At 51.1% G+C, this 21,873-nt stretch overlaps 1 protein-coding gene across 1 annotated transcript in view; it reads left to right on the top strand.

Moving 5' to 3' along the window:
• CCDC57 (coiled-coil domain containing 57) overlaps positions 1 to 21,873 on the top strand; it is a 120,364-nt gene that overhangs the window by 42,650 nt on the left and 55,841 nt on the right. Inside the window, exons 5-11 of the mRNA XM_012656358.1 lie at positions 836 to 937; positions 2,868 to 3,025; positions 3,153 to 3,227; positions 9,249 to 9,449; positions 12,828 to 12,986; positions 19,640 to 19,802; positions 20,290 to 20,421. Of these exons, the coding sequence (XP_012511812.1) occupies positions 836 to 937; positions 2,868 to 3,025; positions 3,153 to 3,227; positions 9,249 to 9,449; positions 12,828 to 12,986; positions 19,640 to 19,802; positions 20,290 to 20,421 (990 nt within the window). The remainder of the gene's footprint in view (positions 1 to 835; positions 938 to 2,867; positions 3,026 to 3,152; positions 3,228 to 9,248; positions 9,450 to 12,827; positions 12,987 to 19,639; positions 19,803 to 20,289; positions 20,422 to 21,873) is intronic.

The following is a 21,873-nucleotide window of genomic DNA, read 5'->3' as shown; positions in this document are numbered from 1 at the left end:
GTCTCACTCTTGCTCAGGCTGGTCTTGAACTCCTGAGCTCAAACAATCCGTCTGCCTCGGCTTCCCAGAGTGCTAGGATTATAGGCGTGAGCCACCGCGCCCGGTCTTCCATGACTTTTATATTCTGATTCCATTAAGTGTTGCTGCTGTGACCTTACCATCATTTTTGCCTTTCCAAGGGTAAAAAAAGTAAAATATATGTTTTCAGTTGTGCTTTCTGCACGGTTTCTCTGAGGCTCCCGCTCGCTGTCAGAATCGGGGTGTGCCGCTATGCTGGTGCAGCTTGTCCATTTACTGCCGGGCACACGTATGGGTCCGGTCTGCCCCGGGCCGGCAGAGGGTGCCGGATGTTCCTGGTAGCACCTCAGGGTTGGGTTCAGCCTCCCTCTGTGCCCATCCGTCAGGTAACCGAGTCTGTTTGGAGTGGGTGGTCCTGGGAGAGCAGGTGGTCTCGGGGGACCCGTGCTCCCCAGCGCAGTGCTGGAGCAGTTGATTCTCAGTCCGTACACGCCCCGGCTTCACTCTGTGGGGCAAACACGGACAGAGCTAAAGGGAGAAATGGACAGAGCTGCGTCCTCGGCGCGGGCCGGCCCTGCAGGCCCCTCTGCTGTTCATGCAAACATGTGGATCACGGGTGCCGCGGGAAGAATCCTGAGAGAGAATTCAGGACACGCAGTTTCACTGGCCGTGCCGGTGTCACGATTCCAACCTCTGTCTCCTCGACAGCCTTCCTCACGGACCGCTGCGTCCTGCCCACCCCCTGACTTCTCAGCTGCCAGCGCTATCTGCGTGGGTCCTCACCACTGTCCTTTCACTGTGGCCTGGTGTGTTCCAGGAGCTACTGCTGGAGTTTGAATCTGAAGCGCAGAAGCGGGAGCACGAGTTCCGCCTGCAGGCCGACAGCATGAGCAGCATGGTCGTATCCCACGAGCTCAAGGTAACCGGGGCTCCCTGGAGTGTTGAAAGTTTTTCCTCATCTGCCCTAAGACCCCCCTCTCTTGAGTGGTGAGGCTCTTTCTGAACCGTGAGTCAGCGAATCACACACGGGCACGTGGGCCGGGGCCTTGCTGGGATGTGGGGGTTGCATCTGCTGAGGTCACTGCGGAGTCACTGTCTTCAGTCAGGAGCACTGGCGCCTCCGCTCCTGGTCGAGCTGCCGAGACCTCGGGCAGGCGCCCTCCCTCGAGGTGAGTGACCAGCCTGGTACTGGCCGAGGCAACGAGGCTACTGTGGACTCTGTCCCTGCTGGCGGCCTGAGTTCTCCAGTGAGATCCTTGAAACGGGCCCGTGGGTGCTGCTCACCTCCCCACCGCACAGCAGAGGCCGGACTGGGCTCAGCACCTCTCTGGAGCCGCAGGGTGGCGTGTGGCGCAGCTACAAGCAGCACATGCACATGGTTCCATGTGCCACCTCAGACACTGCCAGAGTCACTTTCAGGATGCGGAACAGGGACCAGCCTTGAGGGGCTACACACAGGCAGGACAAGGGCTGCAGCTGGGGGTGGGAGGGGAAGGTGATGTCTGGCCCTGTTGCCTGACTGGTTGTCCCTGTGGGTGACAGCCTTTGTGGCTGGCACAGGGCCCTCCCCCAGGCATTCCCACCTCTCCACAGGACAGCCGTCAGCCCAGGGGGAGGCCCCAAGGACCCTGGTGGGCAGTGGGCAGGTATTCAGAGTGGCTGGGGCCCAGGCTAGGCAACCCCCAGTCTCGCCTCCTGGCAGAGATCACAGTCCCCCGGCCAGGCCAGGCCAGCCCGAGTTCGACCGTGCCGCCGCTGGCCGCAGAGCCCTGCATGACCCTTTCTTGTTAGTCCCCGACCCCACCCCTGGATGTAGTGCTGACCTTGTCGGCCAGAGACCAGAGCGGTCTGGGCCTGAGGCTGGGGCTGCCCCACAGGGACCCTCACAAGGCCCCATTGGGAACTTCCGAGCACTGAGGAGCAGGCGAGCAGGTGGGCATGAGGGAGCCCTGTGCGCCCTGTGGGGCGGGCTCTCCTGTCAAAGGAGGGACTTCCCCGGTGCTGGGCCTGCTTCCATCTCCACCTGCTGCAAGGGCCCGCGGTGTGTGTCACAGTGTGCAGTTTATTAGTAAAAGCAAGAGCTGAGTCTTTTTTGCTGGAATTACAGGTATGAGCCACCACGGCTGGCTGCCTTTCGCTCCTGGGCTCAGGGGCTCTTCCTGCTTTGTCCTCCCCAGTAGCTGGGACCACAGGCTCATGGTGCCATACCTGGCTAATTTTTCTTATTTTTTTTTTAAAGATGGGGTCTCACGACATTGCCCAGGCTGGTCTCAAACTCCTGGCCTCAAGGCTGTCCTCCCACCTTGGCCTCCCAAGTTGCTGGGACTACAGGCGTGAGCCACTGTGCACAGCTCCTGTATGCATATTATCTGGTTTGGGTATAGCAACCATCGTCACCACCAGTGTTTTACACATAAGGAAATGGAGGCCCAGAGAGGTCATTTAAAAATTCAGTGTGCAGCCAGGATTTGAGTGGGGTCACTCAGCAGTGAGCCAGGTTCTTATACATGCCCTTCATGCTTGATGTCATTATTTAAATAATGTTAAAATCGTGTGCTAAGAAACAGAGTGGAATTGAATTGGTCTGTAACGGCGTAGGGCTGGGAGGCACGTGGGGTCTCTGCTGGGACCAGGGCCTGACTCGGTGGTTATGGAGCCTTCAGAGAGCCACTTGGTCTCACCTGAGTCTGCACCATGGGGGCATGGCATGCGAGGACATTCTCACTGTCTCAGTTTCCTGAACTTCAGTTTTATTCTCTCCAGTCTTGATAAAATGTCCGTACATGTCTCTAATGCCTCAATTGGTTCTAACTATATCCTCATTTTGAATTTTTAAAAATCGTTCAAAGGTTAAACTACTGAACAAAGAGCTTGAGACTCTGAGAGAAGCTGGAGCAAAGGCCACGGAGTGTCTGCAGAGGGCCGAGGCCGCGAACTCGGAGCTGGAGAGGAAGCTCCAGGACCAAGCCTGGGCGTGCCGGGACCTGGAGGCCGTGAAAGATGCCCAGTGCGTGTCGCCTCCTGTCTGCTGGGCAGAGTTCTGTGGCTGCATTGCACGGTCTGGGCTGGGAGTCTCTTCGAGCTTTGCTTTAGTCTCTTGTCTGCTTTTTTCACTAATATTTGTTTCTTTTTAGGATAAAGGACTTAGAAGATAAACTTCACTCTGTGCAGCTAACCAGGAAAAAAGAAGAGGAAACGTTTAAGAGGAAGTGAGTATTTCTGACTCCCACAGCGCGCAGCCTGCCCATAGCCAGGAGTGGGAGCCAAGGCTGGTACGTGCATCCGACCTCTAACCAGCGGGGGTCTGGCCTGGACTCAGCTTTGCATCCGTGTTTCTGCTCTGGATTTTCTCAGTGCCGTTTAGGTTTTTCAGTGTTGTAAAAGTTAACACATTTAAAACCTAAGTTAAAAGTTACCTTTTAAAACTTAAAAGTTTTACTTATTACCCAGTTTGTTTGTTTGTTTATTTATTATTTTGAGACAGAGTCTGTCTCTGTCACCCTGGGCAGAGTGCAGTGGCATCATCATAGCTCACTGCAGCCTCACACTCTTGGGCCCAAGGGATCCTCCTGCCTCAGCCTCCCCAGTAGCTGGGACTACAGGCACCACCAGATGATTTTTCTATTTTTAGTAGAGACTAATTTTTCTATTTTTAGGTCTTGCTCTTGCTCAGGCTGATCTTGAACTCCTGAGCTCAAATGATCCTCTCACCTTGGCCTCCCAGAGTGCTGGAATTATAGGCGTGAGGCACCGTGCCCGGCCCTTACTAACCAGTTTTGTGAGTTTTAGATTGTAGCAGCTACTTTTACTTTGTTGATGCAGTCACCTTTATCTTTAAAATTATTGCAGCGAAATAATTTTATTCTCTTGGATCAAAAATTCCTAAGTTCCAAAGAGCCCTCATTTTCCCACTGAAATGATTTTTTTTTTTTTTTTTTGAGACAGGGTCTTACTGTTGCCCAGGCTGGAATGCAGTGGCGTCATCACAGCTCACTGCAGCCTCACATTCCTGGGCTCGAGTGATCCTCCTGCCTCAACCTCCTCCCAAGCAGCTGGGACTACAGGCACTCGCCATCCCCAGCTATTTATTTATTTTTTTATTTTGTAAAAATGGGGTCTCTGTTGCCCACACTGGTCTCGAACTCCTGGCCTCAAGCAATCTTCCCACCTTGGCCTCTCAGAGTGCAAGGACAGGAGTGGGGAACCTGCGGCCTTGGGGCCACATGTGGCCTTCTGGATCCTGAGTGCAGCCTTTTGACTGAATCCAAATTTTACACAATAAATCCTTTTAATCTTAGCAGCTAGGATTATAGGTGTGAGCCACTGCACCTGGCCTGAAATGATTTTTATAATTCAGTGTGGGTCCTGTGGCCCTGGCAGAACAGCACCCCCTGCCCCCCATGTGCCGGGTGTTGCAGGTGTCGTGGGACACCCAGGGAGTAGATGTCGGGCAGTCCCAGGACAGTGGTCCTGACAGAGCCCAGGTAGAATCCACCCCACAAAGCTGGGCTATAGCGAGGTCTTGGTAGGACGGTGTAGAGTGGGTGCCTGAGAGGGCGGAGCCAGCGATGGTTCAGGGACGGGGCAGAGGCTGCAGGGTGGGGATCTGGAGTGGGTGCAGAGGGTGTTGGTGGGGCCCGAGCCTGAGGGGCAGCCCCTGTTTCAGCTGCCACCGCAGGATTCAATTCCTGTTTCTTCTCTGAAGAAACATCGTAACTGTAAATAAAACATGTAGGTGTTTATGAAAATGGTATGTCATGACGCAGGTGACGGGCAGTGATGCAAGGGTGACTTGCATTTTTTGTTGCCATGATGTTTGTGCAATATGTACAAACTGAGAGGCAGAACTGTGAGGACGCTGTCTTTGCCGCTTTGCCCTGGAATCCCCTGCAGCGGGAAACTTTCCAGCCTGCTGTTTCCCGCTGCAGGGGATTCCAGGGCAAAGCGGCAAAGACAGCGTCCTCACAGTTCTGCCTCTCAGTTTGTGGTGAGAGAGGGGCGTGCCCTCAGATGACACGTACCGTGAGGGTGCGTGCCGTGTTCTCATACCCAGACGAAGAAACTGAGGCAGAGCGGGTGCATGGGGAGCCCAGATGGACATAGAGCAGATGGTAGTGATGCCGGGACTGCTTGCTTAGCTGCACCGTGCGGCCATGAAGAAGCTGGACAAACACTGTTTCTCTTTGTAGGTTTTTAAATCTATAGCTAGAATTTTAAAAAATCATAAGTTGATAGTTGACACTTAAACAACTCAGAGGCTAGGGGTGCCAGCGCCCTGTGCAGTCAGAAATTCACATATTGGCCCGGCGCAGTGGCTCACGCCTGTAATCCTAGCACTCTAGGAGGCCGAGGCGGGAGGAGCGCTTGAGCTCAGGAGTTTGAGATTGCTGTGAGCTAGGCTGCTGCCACGGCACTCTAGCCCGGGTGACAGAACGAGACTCTGTTAAAAAAAGAAATTCACGTGTAACTTTTTTTGTTTTTTTTTTTTTTTTTGAGACAGAGTCTTACTCTGTTGCCCCAGCTAGAGTGCAGTGGCACAATCATAGCTCACTTTAGCCTCAAACTCCTGGGCTCAAAGAATCCTCCTGCCTCAGCGTCCTCCTAGAGTGCTAGGATTAGAGGTGTGAGCCCACGTACAACTTCTGACTTCCCAGAAACTCAACAGTATACTAATAGCCTACTGTTGACCAGACGCCTTATCAATAACATAAATAGTGCGTTAACACGTATTTTGTATGTTCTATGTGTCATATACTGTATTTTTACAATAAAGTAAGCTAGAGAAAAGGAAATGTTATTAAGAAAATCATAAGGAAAAGAAAATGTGTTTGCTGTTCATTAAAGTGGAAATGGATCAGCACAGGGGTCTTCGTCCCGTCGTCTCAGCGAGTGGGCTGAGGAGGAGGGGGGGGAGGCGGGTCTTACTGTCTCAGGAAGGCAGAGAGGCAGACACACACAGAGTAACTTAATGGAAATACATCGTAATTTCTGTCTTTTTTGCTTTTTTATTTCTCTAAAAATGTTTCTACATTGTACCAATTCTTCTTCCAGTGTTTGCTTTAGTTTCAGTGCCTGTATCGTAGAAGTGCTCATGTTGTAAAAGAAGTCGGAAGGGGTCTTGCATAATCGGAACCTTCTGCCAGGCTGTCTGACGTCACTTGTTTGTGGCTCTGCTTCTTCCTTATCTTCTTCCTTGTCGGCTGGCACTGGTTCAGAAACACTCGTCTCCGCCAGGTCACCTTCTGTGACTTCCCCTGGTGTGGCATCTGTTGGCTCTTGAATTGCTCCAAGCTCCTTGTCTCGGAACCCTCACCCTCTGCCTTTCTTGCCGCATCCACAGTCTCTTCCACGACCTCCTCCGTTGGCTCTGCCGCACATTCCGTGCAGTCGTGCACAGCATCTGGACACGATTTGCGCAGCAGGAATTCATTGTTTCAGACGCAATGGCTTTCACGGCTTTTTCTGTAGTGATGGGAGCGTCTTCCACTATGGAATCCTCCCAGGCTGTCACGATGTTCTTCCACAGGGGCGGAAGGGGTTCCCTCCACAGCGTTGACTGTCCTTTCCACAGAGTACCTACCGTGTGTAATGCGCCTTGAAGGTCCTCAGGACCCCCTAGAGCTTTGTGTTTGGGGACAAACAGACCACTTCGATGCCTTCGATGTTGAAGGCGTGGGGTCTGGGTGGCTGGGGCATCATCCGATGTCAAAAGAACTGCAGAAGTCCGTCCTTTACTGGCAGGGTATTTCCTCACTCGAGGACAAAGCGTCTATGGAACCAGCCTGGAAAGAGGGTTCTCGTTATCCCGGCTGTGGGGCACAGCCACAAGACTGGCAGCTGGCGTTCATCTTTCCCTTCAGGGCTCAGGCTTGGCCGCTGTGTAGGTGAGGGCGTCCTGATCGTGCCCTTGGCCACACCGGCACAAAACCATGGAGTGGGCCTGTCCCTTCCTGCCTCGAACCCTGGTGTCACTTCTCTTCCTCCCTAGTCAATGTCCTGTGCGGCTTTCTTTTTCCAGAATAGGGCACTTCAGTCTGCATTAAAAGCCTGTTCAGGCAAGTATCTTTTCTCCTTAATGATTTTCTTTTCTTTTTTAATTTTTGTAGAATGGGGTTTCACTATGTTGCCCAGACTGGTCTTGAACTTCTGGGCTCAAGCAATCCTCCCTTCTTGGCCTCCCAAAGTGCTGGGATCACGGGCGTGAGCCACCACACCCAGCCAGGAGATCACTTTTTGCCATGATCTGCAGTTTACTGGAAAGATGAACTGGCACTGGGAGGTGATGCGTGTCACACCACACCGTGTTGTGAGCGGGTCCTTGCAACATGAGAGCTCACCACAGCAGCTCCAGGAGGGGCTGTGACGTGATTACAGTGATGACAGCGCATGTGCTGAAGTTAATGCTGCGTTATGATTTATTGTGGCGTCTTTGTTTACGTTTCTCTTGGCTGTGGATGGTGCCATGTGTGGTCTGTAAATGTTTGTGTGTCTATGTTTTGATAAATTTTAACTTTAAATAGTAGATTTGTGTATATTTTATGGTAGTAAATGATAATACAGCCTAGTAGTATCTGCATATATTTTATGCATTCACGATACCTTTTTCTTAATTTTTTTGATATTTTTAGGCTATGCAGTTTGTGAATTTTTTCAAATTGTCATGAATCTCCAAAAAATTTTCCAATATATTTACTGACAAAATTCACACGTATATGGACCCTCACAGTTCAAGCCTGTGTTGTTCAAGGGTCAGCTATAGTTAGTTGAAAATGAGTGTGATTTCTAGCATTAACAAATAACACTGTTCAATGACTCTTTAAAATGTCTCTAATGTGATCTAAATACCATAGCAATTTAATGCCCACTATCACTGATTCAAAACAGTGCCTGGCCGGGCATGGTGGGGTTTGAGACCAGCCTGGGTGACATAGCGAGCCTCCAGCTCTACCAGAAAACCTCTTTGAGCCTGCTCTTCCCTAGCAGTAGGAGGTTTACACTGTTCCTTTTCCTCCTGGACTCTGTATTTCCAGTCCACAGCCCCACAGAATTTTAAATTAATGTATTTTTTGTGCTTGAAAAAATTTGAAATCAATCACCTATAACAATATATTTATATAATCTAAAAATAATAAATTTACTAGGTTCACAAGACTGTACATGTTCAGAAATTTTTCTAAAGATAACTATGATGATTATTAATATGCACTTTGCAAAACAGTATCATGTGCTATAAAGTTCAGTAATTACTAAGTAAGACGTAAAGTATTCTTGGGAACAGCCCTCCTGCTGACACAAGCGGGGCTTCCCTCACGTCCATTCACAGAGTCTGCCTCTCACACGCGTGACCAGACAGGAGCGGAGTGACTCCCGGGCAGCATCTCGTGCTCTGCGCTCCCTCTGAGCTGCATGCCGAAGACCACCTGGCAAGCCCCCCTCAGGAGTGGTTTCCAGACCCCTGCCAGCTGATGCTGGAGTGAGCTCCTGCAGCTCAGGGAGAGCAGGGGCAGGCGCTCGAGGCCAGGAGCTCTAGGCCAGCCTGGGCAATGTGGCGAGACCCCATCTCTACAAAAAATAAAAAATAAAATGCAGTGCTTGTGTCCGGTCAAGAGCTTTGCGGTTTTCCCTGCAGATTGAGTTCCAGCACAAGGACTGTGTCCCCAGATCCCCTCAGTGGCAGAGCCTGTCCACACTGTGGAACCAGCAGTCCAGTCGGGCTTGCTCTGCGAGAGTCTCGCTCCAGATAAGCGTGATTGTGTGTGTCTGGACGACATCATGAAGACACTGAGAGTTACGGAACATGCTTTGCCAGGTGATTTACAAAAGCAGGCCAGGTTGAGGCAATTCAGAGCTAATGTGCTGAGTACACACTTCATACAGCAGTCCCAGCACTGGGAGACCTGACTGCACCAAGATGCAAGGCAGGGAGCATCTGCGTTTTTGCTTTCAGGGGTTGATTAGGAGTCTGAGTGGTGGTGTTCAGATTGTGCTAACGTACCTGCTTTTCCTGTCTGTCTTCTCGGGGCTGTGAGTTCTGGGGGGCAGGCCAGGCCTGGCGTCTAAGAATGGCTCAGTCTGTGTTTACCTGTGAGGAGTGATGAGCAAAGAGCCTGCCCTGCAGAATTAGGTGACCCAGCTGAGGACAGATGCACAGTAACCGCTGCAGCACAAGAAAGGGCGATCTGGAAGTCTGGGGCCGGGGAACTGCTAGGGCACCCCTCTCTGTGTTTTAGGCATGAGGAGCTCGACCGATTGGCCAGGGAGAGGGACGTGGTGCTGGCAGCGGTGAAGGGAGCCCACGGGGAGCAGCTGCAGGCGCTGGAGACCAGGGTTCTGGAGCTGCAGGCCCACTGCGAGAGCCTGGAGGTGCAGCTCCGCAGGGCCGAGTGGAGGCAGGCGGATGCCGGCAAGGAGAAGGACGCCGTCATCGACAGGTGAGCAGGCGCCTGCTCCACCCAGAGAGCCGGCAAGGGAATGAGTGTCTGGCGGGCAGGGGGTCTTCTTAGCTTTATGGTCATTTTTCTTAACGATTCTTTTCTTTCTTTTCTTTTTTTGAAATTGTGTAGTTTGTGTGTATGCGTGCATTTATTTATTTGTGGTAAAATACACATAACATAAAACTTACCATTTTAACCATTTTTTAGTGCACAGGTCAGTGGCATTAAGCACATCCACATGGTTGTGCAGCCGTCACCACATCCATCTCCAGAACTTTCCGTCTTCCCAAACCGAAGCTCTGTCCCCGTGAACCAACAGCCCACTTCCCCTCCCCAGCCCCACACCCTCCATTCTACTTCTGTCTCCATGAATCTGACTCCTCTGGGGACCTCCTGCGAGTTGGGCTCGACAGTGTTTGTCCTTTTGAGCCTGGGTCGTTTCACCGAGCACAAGGCCTTCAGGGTTCAGCCACGTGATAGCATATGTCAGAATTTCATTCCCTTTTTTTTTCAATTTTTTTTATTGTGGTAAAATACATATAACATAAATTTTACCATCTTAACCTTTTTTTTTTTTTTTTTTTTATGAGACGGAGTCTCACTCTGTTGCCCGGGCTAGAGTGCCGTGGCGTCATCCTAGCTCACAGCAACCTCACACTCCTGGGCTCAAGTGATCCTCCTGCCTCAGCCTCCCGAGTAGCTGGGACTACAGGCATGCGCCACCATGCCCGGCTAATTTTTTCTGTATATTTTTAGTTGTCCAGCCAATTTCTTTCTATTTTTTTTTAGTAGAGACGGGGTCTTGCTCTTCCTCAGGCTGGTCTCGAACTCCTGAGCTCAAACGATCCGCCCGCCTCGGCCTCCCAGAGTGCTAGGATTATAGGCGTGAGCCACCGCACCCGGCCACATCTTAACCATTTTGAAGTATACAGTTCAGTGTTTTTAAGTCAGAATTTTTTTCCTTTTTAAGGTTCAATAATATCCCATTGTCCAGATGGACAGCATTTGTTTGTCTGTCCATCCATTCGTTGACATGTAGATTGTTCCCGCCTTTTTATCTCATGAATGACACTGCTGTGAACGTCGATGTACAGATGTCTCTTTGAGATCCTGCTTTCGGCTCTTGTGTGTGTGCCCGGAAGGGGAGCCGCTGGGTCGTAGAAGTCTGTGCGCAGCTGTCTGAGGAGCTGCTCTTCCGCTTCCTGTAGCTGCCCTGCGTCACATGCCCCCAGCAGTACTCGGGAGTGTTCCAATTACTCCGTCAACTCGTTTCTTTTTAAACCCAGTTTCCTTTCTGGCATCTAAGACAGGCCAGGCCAGATAAGCAACTCCGTTCCACTTGTGCCTGGCGTTCGGTGAGAGATGCACGCAAGTCTGACCGTCGTAACGGCAGTGGCGTGGTTAGCATTAAACTGCATCCCTGGAGCCCCAGTGAGGCGGGAATCTTGGGGAAGTTGCATTTACCAAAGACATAAGTCATTGGCTAGTGGTTTCCATGCTTAGCGACTGGCTGTGTCCCTTTGGGAAATATCTTTCCCTGTTTTTTAGGGAATTCTCTGCAAAATCATGTTTCTATTTGGGAGGAAATGACTCTTAGAACTGTAAGATACCAGCAGATGAAAGGCTTATTCGGAATGGTTTCCTTGGATTTAGCTTGTCGTTTTGTAGTTTGACCAATTAAATTGAGCAACAGTAGCTGGGAAGCGAAGGCAGCTGAGTGCAGCGCGCGTGTGAGCGCCCACAGCCCGTGCTGTCAACGTCCTGGGAGGCCCTAGAGACCCTGGCGCGTCTCCGCTCCGCTGATAATGCAGCTGAAGCGACAGTGCCTCGCTGACCCTGGAGCCTTAAACTCAATGTTGTTCTTCAATGTCCTTTAGTTTTCTGTCTATAAATATTAACATTTCTTGCTCATTGGGGATTGTTAAACATACAGGGTATTATTTTGGTAACAGAAAATAGATTTAGAGACTCAGAAGCTTACTTCTTTCCTCCTTTACATCTGGGGATTTCAGGTGTCATCCGACCTCACTGTCCTGAGCGTGAGTTCACGTTAAATGATGACCTCGCAGTTCCTGGTAGTTTTTAGTGTTTTAGCAGTTCCGTGCCAGTGTGGAGTTTGAAGCTACAGAGAACACCTGTAGGATGTGTGACGGTAAAAGCGTATGATTTTTTGTGGTGGCCCGTCTGTTCCCACCTGGGCTGCCCATGTCCTTCCGTGTCTGCGCGAGAGCTCGGCAGCCGTGCCTGGGGGAGGTCAGGACGACCTCTGGCCTGTGCAGGGAGGGAGCCAGCACGTTCTTGGGTGGCTCTTGGTCTGGAGGTGACGCTGTTGCCCAGAGCACCCGGAGGCTGTTGCCAAGTCTGTTTCTTCAACAGCAAACACTGTTAATAGCATGGAAGGAGCCAATGTAACACGCACATGTCTGTGTCAGGCCAAACTTCCAGAGGAGACGGGACATGACAAAGCCTTTGATAGCTCCTTCTTTTAGCCCTCCTAAAAAACGTGTCCGAAGAAGTGGGCATGGAGGCTTTCTTTCCATCCCGTAAGAGACCAGGCTTAACATACACCCATGCCAGGTTTGACTGACCTTCACGGCCAGAGCGGCCTCTGTGGGGCAGCAGGCTCGCCCTCCGCTCCTGAGAGTCCGTCAGCGCAGAAGCGTCGGAAAGGCCTGTTCCATGTGATGCTGTCATCACTGTCGTGCGAGCTTGGTGGAGCCATTCAGGCTGTCACTGCGACACAGGGCCACCACCGAGTGCGTGGGCAGGTGTCATCTGGCTGGGGTCAGTGCCGTGGCTGCCCTGGTCAGTGTGCCTAGGTGTCTTCTCTAAATGTCTTTCTTGGGAAAGTTATCCAATTTTGGGAAATCCTACCAGAGGCATTTTACTGTTAAGGTTATTGAACGGTTTCTCTAGAACCTTATTTTACTATTCAATTTGACAAGCATGTGTTAAGTGTCTCCATGTATGAGGTGCCATGCTCAGCATGGCAAAGACGTGAAGATGGGTTGGTCAGAGGTGGCCTTGCCTCAGGACTGGGGGCTCTGTGAGGCGTGGCAGGCGCCCCATGGCTCACCTTCGTACCCTGAGCACCTGGCACGTCACCTGGCATGCCGTAGGTGTTTAGTCAATGTCTGGGTGGGTAGGATGCATGACGGGAGGGATGGCTGGATGGGTGGCAGGGAGGGGAGGAGGAGTGGCTATTTCTTCTTGGCTAGCACCATCTCCTTAATCTAGGCAAGGAAGTTTCAGCTCTGACATGGCATTTCCTGGGGGGACTGGGCGCGTGTGTGTGTTTTTGTGGGGGGAGCTGTGTAGGAGACAACCTGAGTGAGCGAGAACCACGTCCCCATTCACGGTTTCCTTTTTGTTTAGACTTCGTGAAGATGCATCAGCCCTCAAATCTGCCTGGGATGCCCAGATCGCTCAGGTGTCCAAGGAGATGATCTCCAGAGACCTTCAGGTTCAGGCGCTGCAGCAGGCAGAGGCGAGGCTCAAGGCACAGCTGGCTGCGTTTCAGCAGGACATCGACAGGTGGGTGTCCCTGCTCAGGTGCTGCTCTCGGTGCTAAGGATTCAAAACTGAGCAAATCAAGTCCCCGACCTCACGTCCTTTTGGGGGAGAAAGACAGGGAAGGAGTGAATAGAAGTGGGACATGTGGCTGTGCAAAGGGCGTGTGAGGAGGTAGTGGATGGGGCACAGGTGCGGGGTTAGGGGCCTTTCAGGGGGACGGCCTCCTTCAGTCTGCGACGAGAGCCGTGAAGTGTCCGTGCTTTGGATGCTGTGTGAAGAGTCGCCCCTGTCTTCTGTCTGATCGTTAATCTCTTAGTGTTTTTTCTTATCGGCTGGAAAGGACACTTACTTGAGTGAAGATCATGGTGTATTTCCCATGTATATTAAAATCAACTTTATTGGACAATAATGTAAATATTTAAATGAGGTACATGTCGCAACTCTGCACCTGCGTAACCGCCACTCCAGGCGAGACTTTGAGCCTCTCCGTCACCCCACCCTCTCCTCATGCCCTGCAGTTGGCTGGTCCAGCCCCCACCACGCACTTCTGTCACTGCAGGTGAGCTTGTCTGTTCCCGAATCTCATCTGAGTGCAATCATACGGTGTTCTCGTGTGTGTCTGGCTTCTTTGGCTTAACATGATAATTTCGAGATCCATGCACATTGCAGGTAGCAATAGGTTGTTCCTTTTTATTGTTCAGTAGTATTCTATTGTTTGAAGATACAGCAGTTTATTTCAGATTTTCTGTTTTTCTATTTTTTCTGTGTCAGTTTTGGTAATTTGTGTCTTTCATTGAGTTTTTCCATTTCATCTAATTGTTTGGGGGTTTTTTTTGTTTGTTTGTTTATTGGTTTTTTTTGAGACAGAGTCTCACTCTGTTGCCCCGGGTATAGCGCGGTGGTGTCATCATAGCTCACTGCAGCCTCCAACTCCTGGGCTCAAGCGATCCTCCTGCCTCTGCCTCCCAAAGTGCTGGATCGCAGGCGCGAGCCGCTGCGCCTGGCCTAGATCCACAGTCTCTGCCTGTAAATAACGTTCATCACTTCATGTATAGTGCAAAACCCTTCAATTCAACCTCAATTTGTGACCCCACGCAAGGTACAACCTTCTATTTCTGCCTTTTCTTCTTTTTTACCATTTTCTTATATTTCACATGTGTAGGGGGAGTTATTTTTGCTTTGATCAGACAACTATCATTTATAATAACTTAAAAATGAGAAAAAAATTTTATACTTTTTCCAATATTTATTTCTGATTCTCTTCACTTTTAAAAATCAAATTTGAAGTTTCCACGTGGAATCACCTTTCTTCAGCCCTCACACGTCCCTTTCGGGTTTCCTGTGATGCAGATCTGCAGCTCGTGCGGCATCTCAGCTTCCGTGGGTCTGAAACTCTCTCACCTAATCTTTCTGAGGAGCATCTTCACTGGATGAAAAATTCTAGGTGGAGAGCTTTTTCCTTCTGCGTGGTAAAGGTATTTTGTTGCCGTCTTGTGAGGGAGCTTTGGCCGTTCTTTGTGCCTCTGTACATAATAAGCCGTTTCTCTCTGGTTTTACACTTTCCTTTTTGTCACTGATCTGTAGAAACCGACTGCTGCGCACCATCGTGGGGTCCTGTGTGAGTCCGGCGTCCCCTGCTCCTGGACTCCAGGTGCGCGAGTGCCGGCTGGCGTGGGTCCCACCAGGTCCCTGCGGCTGTGTGTGTCATGTTCAGTCTTTTTCTCTTTGTGCTTCTGTCCAGATCATTCCTCTTTCCACAGTGTCTAACTGCTGTTAAGTCTGGTAGATGTTTTACTTCACACGTTTTATTTTTCAGCTCTTAACAGTCCATTTAGTCTTTTTTATATCGTTTATTTCTGTCATTATTTGCATGGTTGCCTTTACATCTCTGAACATATTCATAATAACTGTTGTAAAGTATTTTTGTACTAACTTACTAATTCCAGTGTGTCTCTATGTCTGGGTCTGTTTGTATTCTCATTTTTCTGCTGGATACAGGCCACATTGTTCCTGTTTCCTTGCACACCTAGTAAGTTTTTATCGGTTGTCAGACCGATAGTGAATAAATACTATGTTGGTGAGTGTCTGGTTCTGTTGTCTTCCTTGAACAAGCGTTTGCTTTGTTTGGCTGCAGTTAAGTACCTGCACAGGAGCTTGATCCTCTTGAGACTGGTTTTAAATCTCTGATGGGCGCGTCTAGAGAGGCCAGCCCTATTACAGGCTCTCCCCTGAGCACCCTCCCGCCTGGCTGCCCTGGCGAGCTCTGGGACTTGGTGAGTGTGGAGCTCCCTGCCGGCTGCTCTGTCCCAGCCTCCGCTGGTCCCCAGTGCGTCTGCAGCGCAGTCGTCAGCCACGGTTCCCAGGGGAGCCCCGGGCAGCTTTCAGGAGCTGCCTCCGCGACGGTGCTCTGCCTTGTGAAGTCCCCTTCGCCACCTCGGCTTCCCTCGACTCTGACCCTCGTCTTCTTCCTCAGTGCACTAGGCCACTGTGCCCTGCTTGGATTCGTGGCCCCCCACCCACCCCGCGGGATCTAGAAGGTGCTCCAGAGGGAAAGCCGGACAGCAGTCTGGTTCATCCTGTGAGGTCCCTTCTGAGGGACCACGGTGCTGCCTGCCTGTTTAGCAAGTGAAAGCTGCTTCATATTTTTGTCCTAGTTGTTTAAAATGGGAAGACAAGCCTGGTGTCATAGCCACCAAGCGATGTTTTAAAGATTGATTTATATTTTGTAGTTACGAGGATTAAAAACTGTGTGTGATGGTGTCAGATCTACTTCTGTCACTGCTGACTACGTTCAGACCACCCTTCCCTCCTCCTGCCGCCCCAGCTTCAGATGCCAGCGAGTATGCGGGTGGCTGGTGCTAGACGCGGTGACGACTCATCCTGCCCGTCCTTCTCTCATTGTGAATGGGGTACATGTCAGTGCTGCCTAAAATGAACACGGTCATTTAGGGTCACAAATGGACTCAGGGCCAGCCACGGGAGGAGCTGGAAGAAAGCACAGCTGGAGGGTCCTGTGCAGGAGGGGCTTGTTCCCAGGCCGGCGGAGGCAGTGTGAGGGCTGAACCAGTACTTTCTGAATGTCAGTGATGGAGGTTTACTTTGTTTTAAAACCATTGGTTAGGCTGGGCACAGTGGCTCATTCCTGTAATCCCAGTACTCTGGGAGGCCAAGGTAGGAGGATCTCTTGAGGTCAGGAGCTCGAGACCAGCCTGAGCAAAAGCGAGACCCCCGTCTCTACTAAAAATAGAAAAAATTAGCCAGGCATCGTGGCACATGCCTGTAGTCCCACCTTCTTGGGAGGTTTAGGAAGGAGAATTGCTTGACCCCAGGAGTTGGAGGTTGCTGTGAGCTAGGCTGACACCACAGCACTCTAGCCTGGGGCAACAGAGTGAGACTCTGTCTCAAAAAAACAAAACAAACAAAAAAAGCCAGTGGCTTAAATTAACCAATGCAATTTCTCTCTGACAGTAGCTTCTATTAAATATTTCTTGTACACTCAAGAGCAGGGCCTGTTCCTGATGCTGGGGCACGTGGTCTGCAAATGGCAGTCCCAGCTCTCTGGTCTGGGCATGTGGTCCTCCCACCCCCGCACCCCCACATGGCATCCCCACTTTCCTCCTCCTCAGAATCAGCCTTTGGGGCTCCGAGCTCTCTGCAACAGTGCCACTCAAAGTGGGTCTGTGGACCTGTTGCTCTGCGGACAAGATCAGAGAGAGAGACGGCTGTTCAGGGACCGTGGTAGCATCGAGTAGTGCAGTGACATTTGGTAGTGTTACCAAAAACTCGGCACTTGTCCACGAGGCCAAATAACGAGGACAAGCAGTTTGAGGAGGAAGGAAAGAGAGAGTCTACTTTGCCAGCAAAGGAGGAAAAATGGCAGACCTTCTCATCCTAAAAAACCCAAATTTCCTGAACATTCGCAGAAATACAGAGCTTTTAAAGGATGGGTTCTCAGCTTCAGGCAGTTACAGTTGATAATTCTGATCACCCCATCTCTGCTGAAGACAATCTCGTGACCTCCTCCGCCCAGGATCTCCCTTTACCAGGTCGGGCTGGGCCATCTCCTGCCCTGCCCCCCGGCCACTGGCCTGAGGCCGGGATATGGCTTTAGAGACAGAAGTATTTTTGCCATTTCTCCAGGCCATCTCCTCTGTTGCAGGAGCACTTTACTCAGTGTCGGTCCTCAGTGGCGTGGAAATTTAAAAAACGAGTTAACTGGCCCTTCCCCAAGGTTGAGAAGCCCTGTTCCATTGCACCCTTGGGCCATTTCTTTTCAGGAGAGATCGATAGGCAATGAACTTGGAGGCTTGCCTTTCTTAAAATGTCTTTACTTTTGCCTTCTGGTGCAAATGGTAATTTAACTGGGTTTAGTTACAAGATTACAAACCACGGGTGGGAGACCTTTTTGTGTTGGAGGCCTCATTAATTTAGCTGCAATCCAATAAGGCCACATTCAAGAAACTTCAGTTAGATATACTGAAAAATGTACATTATTTTGTAAAAATCTAACTACTATATACTTTCAAAAAATGAAAACCATTTGTTAATTTTAAAGTTAACTAACCTTTTAATGACTTTGTTGTGTCTGCTTTTAGTTGGAAGGCATTTGAATGTTTGGTTGCAGCCTGGAGGTCGGCAGTTTCAGTTGAGAGAATGTAGATTCACAGCAATATGTAGTCGAAAAGCAAGAAAGCATTTTTTGGACATGTTGCTCAAGGTGTGGATATTCTACTGCATTTTTCCTTATTTCAGTTGGATCTTTCTTAGCATCAATAATGACTTTAACATGTCATCTACTGAGAGCTCAATCAATTCCGTCTGAAGTTCTTTAGGTGCCTTGGTGATATCAGCTAGGTGAGGCTGAAAAGCTAATTTGAGTGTGATGTCGTGATGCTCAAAGTCAGCGAACCGTTCATTGTATTCTCCAATTAATAGGTATTAACAGCTGCATATTCTTCACATGATTCGCATGTATCATCCTGCTCATCAGTGACCTTTGCTAACTGGGGAAAATGTTAATCTGAAATTTCCTTTTTAAGAAGTGTTTTGAAAAAGGCAGCTTTTTTCAAAATGCTTCGATTTTTTGCCACTTATCATATATACACTTAGTTTTACCTTGCAAAGAAATATTCCGGTTGTTTTGATTTGACATGATATCACACAGAAATGCTGCATTCTTGTAGAAATCTTCTTTCAATAATTCACATTGCTGATTCTGTTCTTCATAAAATTTAACTATCTGCTCTCACCGAGGTAAAATTTTGGCTAATACCTGTCCCTGCGATGGCCAACACACTTTAGAATATGGCAAATCCACACGGAATGTCTCATTCAACTTTAGAGGAAGGAAACTGACGATGCTGTGTTGTACTTGCGTGAATGTACTTACAACTTCTTGCAAAGTTGCAATTTTAAAAGGCCACATGTAGCCTTAAGGCCCAGGATCTCCACCCCTGTTCCAGACCATTTCCCTTCTGGATTTTAAAACCATTGTATGTTACTTTGTTATTTCTCTGCAACAGATTACCAGGAACTTAGCCGCTTCAAACAACACCCATTTATCATTTTGGTTTCTTGGCCCGTGGTCTGGGCCTGGCGCTCTCTAGACAGAGTGAGCGTGTGGCCAGGCCTGCCCTCTGCTCTGAGGCTCCCGTCCCTGTCGGCAGGATTCAGTTCCTGCACCTGTGGGGCTGAGGTCTCCTTTTCCTTGCTGGCTGCCGGCCGGGGTCTCTCTCAGCGCCAAGGCACCCTCAGGTCCAGGGACTCGCTCACAGCAGGGGATCTCCATCTAGTCTCATATGGCGCCACATCACTGTGTCACACCTGGGATGGGCGGGGCCCACGCTCAGGGGTGGGGATCTTGAGGCCGAGACTTCTGTCCCCACACGTGGCCTGTTGCCTCCCAGCCCCGGCCTTGCTGGCAAGAAGCCTAATGCCAGCGCACTTCTCGTTCTTTTTGTCGCTCTCTGGAAAACCTTTCTGCCTTCGTCCTTGTCCTCAGTAGTCTGCAGTCTGCCCTGGCAGCATCTGTGTGAGTCTTTGAAGCTGAAGACCCAGCTCTTGTTCCAGCCTGGCGGGTTTGCTCCTCCTTCCTTGACGACGTCTCCCTCCACTCTGATCTGTCAGACCTGCTATAAGACGGAATTGAACCTCTCGTCCTCCTGACTTCTCTCTGTTCCTTTGTCCCTTTGCACTATGGTCTGGAAGGTTCTCTCCCTTTTGCTCTTCCTGACTTCTCCCTGTTCCTTTGTCCCTTTGCACTATGGTCTGGAAGGTTCTCTCCCTTTTGCTCTTCCTGCTCACCCTTGGCTCTTTAGCTCTGTCTGTGCTGCTCTAGTTGTTTGCTTTTCAAAGCTGAAAATCTTCTCAAATTTCTGTAACAATTTTTCTTATATTTTTAACGCTTGTTGGCTTTATTCCCTCTCTTCTTACATATCTGTTCTTCTTTCTGAGTGTGATCACCCTCTTTGATGGTGTCAGGCCTTCGGCAGCATCTGGCAAACTTTGACATCTGCTCGCTTCTCTTCCGGGCCATCCCAAGTGTCTGTCCTGGGCCAGCCTGTCCCTGAGACCAGGAGGGCACGCTGCAGCTCTGCGTGGCCCTCCGCAGCCCGCTGTGCAGTCGGAGGGACCTCGGGAGACAGCGATGCTGAGCGGCGTGGGTGTGTCCGCAGGTACAGACAGCAGCTGTCCCTGGCCGTCGAGAGGGAGCAGAGCCTGCAGCGTGAGCAGGTGCAGCTGGGCCTGGACTGGCAGCGCCGCTGTGACGACGTGGAAAGGGACCAGATCCAGAAGTCAGAGGCTTTGATCCAGGGTCTGACCTCGGCAAGAGACCAGGTGTGTGTGGCCGCGGCGTCACCAGGGCCTTCCCAGTCCTTCTCCGCGGTGGGGGGGGACTGGGCTCTCACCAAATCCTTCCCTAACTTGAAAACACTAAACCTCACAAAGCAGTTTGATTTATAGCAACAAAAATTGCAGTGATGACAATACGCTGCTGCCCTGTCTCCCTCCTTTGCAGAGCTTTGCTGCGTGTGCTGTTTCTCCAGCTGAGCGGCAGCGTGTTTCTGGTGGTGCCGGGCAACCCTTCCTCCCCGTGGTGCTGGCCCTGCGAGGGCAGCCCGGGGTGCTGGGCAGGAAGAGTTTTGCTGCTGGCCGCTGCGGGGACACTCCGAGCTCTGTGTGTCACGTGGCCCCTGGTTCTCCTGGCATTCCTCACCTGTGTCTGCTGTCTGCTTGCTAAGCAGGGGGGGGAGCTGGTCTCTCTGCCGTGAGGCTGGCACTGCCCGGTAACCTACAGACACCCTGAGTCTGAGTGTTTTCCCAGGTGGCCGCCAAGCTGCAGGAGGCAGAGCGGGCGCTGCAGGAGCAGGAGGTGGCGCTGAAGGCTGTGACCTTGGAGCGCAACCAGGCCGTGCAGGCACTGAGGACACACGGGCTTCCCGTGCCCGGGGCACAGGTGAGCGCGCCGTCTGACACCCCGCTCCTCCCTGAGCCTCCCTGCCGGCCCTTCGCTCCCGGCACAGTGAGGAAGAGCGCCACGTCCCGCCCACAGTGGCACCAGGTCTTTCAGTCATGCTCCGTTTTGAATGACTGGCTGCACATTCGCATGAAGTCTGAAGCTTTAAAGAGTTAAAATGAATACATAGCAGGATCTTCCTTGCATCTCTCGCATTTGACAGCTCTGAAAATCCCAGTTCCAAATGCTTTCAGACGCCAGACATTAATGTGAGATCACTGGTGTGGCGTTCATCTCAGCACGGCCACAGCAGGGCGTTCTGTGCGTGGACCTGTCAGCGCAGCCGCTGATTTTGTTTGTTTTGCAGTTGAGTGCTTGGCCTGTGCCAGGGTCTGCCCCGAGACCCTGCCAGCTCACTTCGTCTTGGAGGTTGGTGCCGTGTGCATGAGACGCCGGACGCAGAGAGATGTGCCTGCGCTGTCTCGGCTCATCAGGGCAGAGCCGCGTCCACAGCAGAGGGGGCGGGGTAGGGGTCTGCGGGGCCGGGACGGCACGAGGCTGAGAGATAGAGGAGGGGCCTGACAAGGGAGGGCTGTCCCCAACCTGCAAGTGGCATTTCTTTTCTACAGGGTGTGTTTACACACAGCGAGACACACACATGTTAAGTGTACAGGTCAGTGAGTTAGGCAGGCAAGTGCCCCGTGCCGCCCACCCCTCTAACAAGGTGTGGAGCGTGTCCAGCGCCCACAAGAGATGCCCGTGCCCCGCCCTGCTGACTTCTCCCAGCCCAAGGCAGCCGCTGTCCCACTTTCTCTCCTCGTCCACTAGCTTTTCTGCCCAGGGTTTGTCTTGTGGAGGACCCAGATGGGCAGGGTTTCCTCCAAGAGTGCTGAAGTGGCCTCCTGTGTGTGAGACCCACACACTAACTACAGTTAAGAATGTTTGTAACTTGTCATTTATTCATTTACTTGTATTCAGCACCTGTCCCTTAAGAAGTGTATAGGGCCAGAAACTCTGTTTCTTCTCTGGAGAATGTTCAGTTCTAGCGCACAAAGTCGGAGCACACGCTGCGCTCCTGTCTTGGTCAGGCATGACAGTCGTCACGACACAGGGACGGCTGGGCAGGTGCCACAGGCCTGTGGAGGACAGGCTGAGTGGGCAGGCGCCTGAGGCCGGGCAACGGGACTGGCAGGGAGAGAACTCTCGGCCCCCAGCACATTGTCACTGGCCGTGAAGCCAGATAACTTACTTGTTTGTGGGATTTGAAATAAGGCTTCCTATCCTGTTGGCTTCATTGGTTTTTTTTGTTTGTTTAGAGACAGGGTCTCACTCTGTCACCCAGGCTGGAGTGCAGTGGTGTTATCGCAGCTCAGTGCAGCCTTGAACGAACTCCCGGGCTCAAGCGATCCTCCTGCCTCAGCCTCCCGAGTACCTGGGACTGCAGGTGCCCCC

The sequence above is a fragment of the Propithecus coquereli genome, unplaced genomic scaffold, assembly GCF_000956105.1.
Source record: "Propithecus coquereli isolate 6110/MARCELLA unplaced genomic scaffold, Pcoq_1.0 Scaffold501, whole genome shotgun sequence".
In the NCBI taxonomy this organism is placed as follows: Eukaryota; Metazoa; Chordata; class Mammalia; order Primates; family Indriidae; genus Propithecus; species Propithecus coquereli.
Note: the sequence above shows the minus strand (reverse complement) of the source record. Positions and strands in the feature narration are given on the sequence as shown.